The 8,270-nt window shown below is 37.6% G+C and overlaps 1 protein-coding gene across 1 annotated transcript in view; it reads right to left on the reverse strand.

Moving 5' to 3' along the window:
- Positions 1–7,389, reverse strand: part of DNAH11 (dynein axonemal heavy chain 11) — a 195,441-nt gene extending 188,052 nt beyond the window's left edge. The window contains exons 1-2 of the mRNA XM_087948111.1: positions 7,023–7,389; positions 2,653–2,793 (exon numbers count right to left, since the gene is read on the reverse strand). Of these exons, the coding sequence (XP_087804237.1) occupies positions 2,653–2,793; positions 7,023–7,256 (375 nt within the window). The 5' untranslated portion in view covers positions 7,257–7,389. The remainder of the gene's footprint in view (positions 1–2,652; positions 2,794–7,022) is intronic.
- Between the last annotated feature and the right edge of the window lie 881 nt (positions 7,390–8,270).

An 8,270-nucleotide genomic window follows, 5' to 3' on the forward strand; every position in this document is an offset into this window, starting at 1 on the left:
GCTGTACATTTAGGATTCAAACTAGAGGAATAAACTGTTTTCTTGCAATGCAAATTTTATGACACTGGATTCCCTTTCAATCCATGGAAGGCAACCCAAGATGCAAATTAATTATATGAACAGCTAGTAAACTTAATTTACTATATAGTGAAATCTAAATTTTAAATGAAATTTGAATGAATATATTAAGCAGTAGATTCTAAATGATTATCAGTTAATGCAACAACTTCCTTATATTGGTTTTGATATCTGATTCAGATACCCTCTGTCAAAAAAACAAAAACAAAATTCAATTACTTTGAATACCAAATATATTCTAAGAGCTGTAAATATTAAGCCCAATATGTTTTTAGTGATAAACATTTTATACTTAACTTATTATGAAATGAAGATTGTCTCCTATTCATTCTGCAAGACTTTCAAAATGTTTTTTAAATAATTATTTGGTCTCTAACACAAGATTGTTCTTCAATGATAATCAGAAATATTAAATATTTGATCAAGCACTTTTGACATTGTGAAATATTTGATCTCTGTGTCATATACCAATCAAACAGTTCCAGTAAGACTACATTCCAAAAGTTTGTTTGTTGCAATACATCTTCCATAGTGATAAATGCAAACTTACGTCAACTTAAGAACAAATTGTACTCTAAATAAACATGCAATTTAGAAATCAGGTAGGACCAAATGAGCACTCAATAGTAAGATCAGAAATCTCAAGCATTATGAGATGGGTATCACACAAAAAACACACAAAACAAGCCTCTAGATTACAAAATGCTGTAAAAACTGTATAAAAGTCCACGTAATACTAAACCAAATGTTTCGCTGACCCACAACTACACCCTGTCTTTATGTGTGGTCCTGTTCATCAAAAAAATTTCTTACCAGTCAGCCTCCATGTTGTTTCCAGCATCTTTCTCCCAGCTTGATACTGAACCAACTGGATTTTTCTTCCAACGGTTGTATTAGGTAGCTAGGTAGGTAAACTTTTATTATGGTCTTGTATTAATTATGTGAATATGTATTTTATCCTTTATTCTGAGACCAATTAATACTTTCAAAGCATATTGTCTAGTCACAGCATTATACTATCATCCTACACTTCTTTCATTTGCTACTTATATTTTCTATTGACCTGTGAACCTGTAGGACAAAAGCATTTATTTATTTCCTGCAGAAGTTCAAAGCCATGTACATAGCATTATTCCATTTTTCCTCCATTATCCTTGTAAGTATGGTAGGCTGCACTGGGAGACCATGACTATCATCAAGCTGTCTAACTTTTCATGACTAAGTATTGATTTACTCCCTATCTTACTTTTTTCAGAATTTATATACTGCACTTTTTACTGCACATTGTCTGTGCAATGAGAACAATAAATGAAGCAATGTTGTCATTCCATATGTTGCAAGAATATCGGAAAAGTTCAGGAGGATCTTCAGCCAACACTACATACGTGCAAACTTCAAATCCAAGAATTCACTAAGGCAGAAGCTTGTCTACCCCAAGGAGAGATACAAACTGAGCAATGTGGTATATGCAGTAGAGTGCAGTGAGCCATGTGAACATTGGTACATTGGGGAAACCAAACAACCACTTCATAAATGCATGACATAACAAAGGAGAACAACCCATCAGGACTAGATTCAATACTCCACATGCATTTAAAAGCCACTTTTTTGAAGACAGCAAAGTCTACATTTTGGACAGAGAGGACCATTGGTTTGAAAGAGGGGTCAAAGAGGCCATCTATCTCAAAATTGAGCAGCCTTCTCTCAACAGTCTACAACACAGTCCTTTCAACAATTCCAAGAAGGCTCAACACCCATTTGCTCTACTCAGGTGACTCTGATGACACAGATAAACCTCCAGGTGGCCTTAACAACTTGCTAAAAGAATGCTGTCTGCAACTAGTGTAAATCCTTCCATTCCCCACCATCCAGTCAGAGCTAAAAAAGCTTCTTGGAGGAGAAACAAAATGTGTTTTAAAAAAATACCGGAAAGTCCAGTTGCCTCTTGAAAAAGCCTTTGGGACAAGATGGCATTTGAAATTTCAAACATTCTTTATAACACTGTCTGAAAAATATTACAGGGTTATTCTTGCTGATTTCACCATCATGTCCCTAATTCAAAATATATTTCCACCATAATTCTCTTCGCTATATATGCTGTCTTTATAATGTTGCTAAACAAGAGTTTCTTTCTGTAGTCTTTATTTTTTAAAAATGGAAATATTCAGGAGATAGAAATCTGGTATTCTCCAAAAAGAAGAAGCTTTTTGGCAACTTTTCTACTAAAACAGATGTAAGAATAACATATTGCAAAATAATTATGTTTTTTTTAAGTTCCTTTAGACCAACTTTATAAAGTTATTATATACAGAAATACTCTATATATATTCTATATAAGAAATAAAGAGTTTTTAAAAAAACAGAACTTCTTTAAAAGAATAGAAAATAAGGAATCTAGATTCGAGTCCTTGCTAAACACTGAAATTCACTGCTTGATGAATTTCACCAACTCCCAACAATCTTTTTCACAGAATAAAATGAAGGGAGATCTTTATGTGTACTGTCTTGAGCTTCCACAGAAAACATGATCTGTAAATATTATATGTAAACAAAACAAAAAAAACAAAACAGTACCTTCTCTAAGAACACAATTACATGCTCCAAGGGTATCCCGGATAGTTCTAACAATTTGAGGTCTTCTTTGTAGTTTTCTGTTCCAATGCAATTTGCAGTCTTCATAACACATACAAGTTTATGTTTTATTACACTTGGTATCTAAATCAGAAAGAGATATACTAATAATAATGAAAATAAATCCATGATTTATCCCACTGTATAGCTGTTCTTTTACTCTGGCCAAAATCTTGCAAGTATTTAGGATTAACTTTAGAAAGAAAAGGATTCATGCTACATGAGACACTGTAGAATTTTATATTTTCATAAGTTGGAGGTAGGAAACTTTTTGCAAGCAATGGCTGATTTATTGCTATATTCATAGTAAGCTCAAATGCTATAGATCTCATTCACTGAAATCAAGGTGTGTAATAAAATGTCTGAATGACCTTGAAGAATGAGGGGAAGAGATGCTGCTTAGGAAACGATCAGATAAGAGAGGGAGAACCCACAGTGGCTTAACTGTCAGAGAAACTTACCAAAGACCCAGGTACTTTCAGACTTAAAATATTGATATCAGCCCTCTCAAGTAACCCAGATAGGAAACACAACTAGATGAATTAATTATACTTTACTATAGAATTAGCAGAATTATTTAACAGAATCTTGGGGTATAAACTTTCCACTTCCACTTTAACCTACTTGACCCATTGGGACGTGCTTTCCTAAGGTATTTTTCTCTAATTGTTAAGCCACTGTAGGCTCCTGCCATTCCTATTGGTTTTCTAGGCAGCATTTCGTTCCCTTGTTCCTGAAGATCATCCAAACATTTCATTACAAGTGGAATCTTGCAGGGGTGAGTGGTGGTGGGTAGCTGCTTTAAACCTCTCTAGCCCTTAAAAAAATCCAAAGATTTTGGACTTTGGGGGACTGCTGTAGGGCTTACAAAATGGGTCCTGTCAGGTACAAGTGCATAAATGGAGCTGCACACGCATGCTTGCATGCTTCCACAGCCTGGTTCTGAATGGGCCGCAGCCTGAGGATTGGGGACCCTTGAGTCATGCCATATAATGTCACATATATTATCCACAGAAATGTAAAAATGTGCGGGGATTATATTTCCTGCTGTATCATAATATATAAATGGCTGCTCGATGCTTAACAGATCTTATTCATGATCACTGTTGCCTCTAAAAAAGTATGCACATTGAGGGTGTTCCACCTGCTCCCTGGAAGCCCTGTGTTGTGTCAATATCTTCCTAGTGACTGCACTTGGTGGCACTGCGATGTCACCAAAGTGTGTGATATCACAGTGAGGAGGCTAACGTTTTTGAAACTGGTTCAGGTTTTTTTTTAAGTATGTGAGAGTTAAAGGACTTTTAATCTTGCAAAATTAAACCTCCTTCCTATCCAACCCAAGAAAATATGAACCTAATTTGGGTAAGCAGTTATTATTTATTTTATCCCTTAAAACTCTGCCAACTTTCCTAAATGGAAAAAAATGAATTAAAAATTTAAATCCAATCATTCAGGGAGAAAAGGAACATATGTATATTATTCTTCTATCTACCTATCGATCTATCGATCTATTAAATGTACACCCATCACACCAGTAAGGTTGTTCTTATAAACAATAAGAAATGTTAAATATAAAACAATTAAAAAATTTAAAGTTACATATGAACTAAGACCAAGGAGACTGCACACTCAGGGATGAGCTGGTCTTATTCCATCTCCAGCAAGGAGCATCCCTTATAGGCACTTCAAGCCAATCAGATAAACTAAGTTTTTGGCCTCTCCAAAAGTCAGGATATGGGAACAGATCTCTGATGGCAGAATGTTCCACAAGGCAGGTGCCTCAGTGGAAAAGGCTCTTCTCCTCAATCCGGCAACCTTGAATTACACCTGGAAGCAAACTTCAACCAATGCAGTTCACGCAACTATATTATGTGCACCACCCTCTAAAGCTATCCATGCCACTACAATTGCACCAGCTGAACTTATGCATATTTTTCTAAGGTAGCTCCATGCGGAGCATATTGCTTTTCAATCAGGAGTCTAGGAGAACCCACAGATTGCACACTAGGTACATCTGGGGTAGTGCAACCCATCCAGAACTAAAGGTGATAAACAACTGGATTCTACACTCACAGTTGCTCTGCTTACCAGGGTTCAGCTGAAGCCTATTGACTCCCATCCAGATCCCTGCAGCCTCTCGGGTAGGTGTGAAAGGGTAGCCACAATGTCCCTTGGATCACCAGGGATGGAGATATAAGCCTAAGTGTCATCCACATAGTGATGATACTGTATCCCATAGTGTTGGATGATTTCACCCAGCAGTTTCATGTAATATTAAAAAAGAGAATACTGAGGCCTGTGGCATCCCACTAGGGCAGGGGTGTCAAACTGGTGGCCCATGGGCCGGATATGTCATGCACAGGCCATGCCCACCCAGCTCCACACAAAAAAAATGTGGTGAAACATCACGTGACGGCAACGTGATGTGGTGAGTTTGACACCTGTGCACTAGGGAGTGGTTCATGCAATACTGTGCGACCAGTACAATACTCTGCCATCCAAAAGGATACCATGATCGATGGCCCCAAAAGCTGCCAAGAAGTTATGGAAAGCAAGGATGGATTCATTATCCCCATCCTGCTTTTGCCAGAGATCATTCCACAAGTATGACCAATGCTGTATCTGTCCCATAATCAGGCTTGAAACCTGACTGAAAGGGGCCCAAATAATCTATTTCATTCAGGGCACTCTGAAGTTTTTCTACCACCTTCCCTAAAAGAAGGAAATGGATAGAAATTGTCTGTTCTAAGGAAGTATAAGATTTAATAAGAGATAGATTTATAAATAATGAAGGAATTTTAAACTCCAAAGTTGAACTAAACAAGGGTAATTAAAATGGTTGTGGGATAGCCAGAAATTTTCTTGACTTTGTTTTATCATGACATTTAATCATAACATAGAGAACATCTGACCATCAACTTTTTGTCTGCAATACAACTGCAAGGAACCAGCAATATCTTTTATCTCTTTACAGACCAAATCAGGTTATTTCTCATGTTAATTATTTAAGTAATTTTACTCGTAAACCAGGGGTGTCAAATTCACGGCGTCACGTTGTCATCACGTGACATATCGCAACTTTTTTCCCTTCGCTAAACCAAAGGTGGGTGTGGCCAATGCATGATGTATCTGGCCCGTAGGCTGCAAGTTTGAAACGCCCTGCTGTAAACTAACTAAACTAACACTGTAAAGTAATAACTTGATAAGTTATTTTAACTTTTAGTGTAAATAATGTTTATAGACTATGTGGAAGTAATAGTAGAATAAAAAAAATTGGGACTGACTTTTGGAATAAACAACATAATGTAAAACACAAAGTGGATTAGCATTTTTATTGTACACTGATTGGATTTCATCATTCATGGAGCAAAAATCAAAGTGATCTCATTCCACATTTCTTTGAATTTCATGCAACTCTGATTTTATATATAATCAATGTAATCTAATGCCAATTCAAACCTAAACAAATTGTTTAAAATCTTGCCCTGAATTATGTGTTATATTAAAGCCATATCAAGCAGTCCTATATAATTTTCACAAAAATTAGATGTAAATCTTTTGTTTAACTGTGGAAAAATTTGAGAAAGTTGATGGAACTAAAGGCTTGAGTGTACTATAATAGGAAAAGTTGTGTTTGTTTTACTATCACAAAATTATAATGTTCAAATAACCAAATAAAAATACTGTATGTGATTGATTTGCAGTACAGTTCAAGAGATTACGATTAAATATATCAAACAAGTAAGAGATAATCTTTTTAGGGTGATTCTCACCAAAGAACCTGCTACTTATTATCTATTGGTACTGTGAAAGAAAGACTACAAGTAGACAAGTCCACATCAACAGATATAGCAGTCCATAGTTCCATCATTGATATTTTGTGTTTCATATGGAGAAGTAATTTCCATTCTAATTGTAGGAAAATTATATTCCATTATTCAGTAGATAGTCTCAGCAAGTGGATTTATACATTGGCGTGATATAAAAAGAAAGAGAATCAGTATGTGTCTGTAATGTCACGATTGGTATTTTCTATACAATGCACGTCTTTGTACAACAGATGGGAGAAATATAGCAGGAAAAATGAACGCAGAATGTGCTTGGAAGTTCCCAGAGATAGAAAAAGGTTTTGATGTCTTCTCCGAACATGCCAGGTCATAGCGAAAATGAGTCTGCATTTGCTTATTAAGTTTCCCATTCCCTCCGCGCTTTTGAATCCATGTGACTGGATGCCCAAACATCCCCCAAACAGAAAACGAGAAAACTAGTTTAGGAACAGTAACTATGTACGAAACCATATTCCCTCCTTTTACCTTTGTCTCCATAGCCAATTCTCCGGCCACAGAGAAGTAGAAGGCCAAGAAAGCCGGGTGGTTACTCTCTAAAAAGTCCGCCACGAGCTTTTGATTCTGTTCTTCTTCCAGAAACTTGCTCCATCTGTCTTCTTTGAGCCTTAACAAATGGGCCAGGCGAAGGCCAACGAACTGCACCCGCTCGTCTTCAGCGAAACTTTTTTCCTGCACTGTCTCGTCTTCCTCGTCCTCCATAGCCAGCCTCCTTCCAACAAAGCTTATCGTCGGGCACTTCTGCGTCTCGTATGTTGTCCTTGAGATTCCTCCGCGACGCTTTGATGGCTTAACTATGCCTTAGTTTTTTTTTTCCTCCTATCCTCCGAACTCTAAGCACGGACACCTCACCTACCTCTGCTGCGCGCGCCCGCCCGCCCACGCGAGTCTTCTTTCCCCAAGACCAGCGGCAGGAGCTTCGCTCAGCTCCCCTCCATTACCGCGACGAAAGCAGCGTCCCGTTGCCCTGGGGACCAACTAAGTCACACACAAGCCACCCGCAGTTGCGGCTGAAGGGAAACAAATCACAGCTTTAGCCAATTAGGGCCACTCTTTTTTGAGGAAGGAACCACCAGCTGTAAAAACAAAACAAAAAAGTCGGAGGATGCAGCTAAGCTTTTGATGAAGAGTGGCGAAATGCACAATGCAATCCTGAGCTGCTAAAGTCTAATGCCAGCCCCTTTGATTTCAATAGGCTTTATTCTTGGGCGGGGGGCTTCTGCCTTTCACGCTCAGAAAGGGTAACTACAACATATCGGAGCCTCTGCCAATACTATCGTCTGAACCTCTGAAAGAATGGATGTTGTATGTGGATGTTGTTTTGGTTATAAGCTGTTGTTAGGTACAAGATGAACAGCTATAGAAGTTCCGAAGAAAGAGCAACAGAGTTTTGTTAACACACTTGTGGATGAAGTTAATGATGAATGATAATGTATCTTGGTTGCACTTTGAGTTCTTTACATTCTAAGAGTAAGAGTACTTTCTAAGACTTGAATTCTGGGGGGATGAAATGGGAAAATAATCAACCAATAATTTAAAAATGGGTTGTGAGGTTTGGGATGGAAGGAGAGAGCTATCAACTTCTGTAAGCATTTGCCCTTTGATTGAAAACTGATTGTTTTAAGTCACTTCCATAGATAAGAGGATACCATGAAATTTATGGCTGTCTTCAGCTGACTCAAATGCCATGTGACTTCACACACCTTGGCAACTCAA

The sequence above is a fragment of the Notechis scutatus genome, chromosome Z (genome assembly GCF_049901735.1).
Source record: "Notechis scutatus isolate UNSWTSFEM ecotype Mainland chromosome Z, rNotScu1.2, whole genome shotgun sequence".
Lineage (NCBI taxonomy): Eukaryota > Metazoa > Chordata > Lepidosauria > Squamata > Elapidae > Notechis > Notechis scutatus.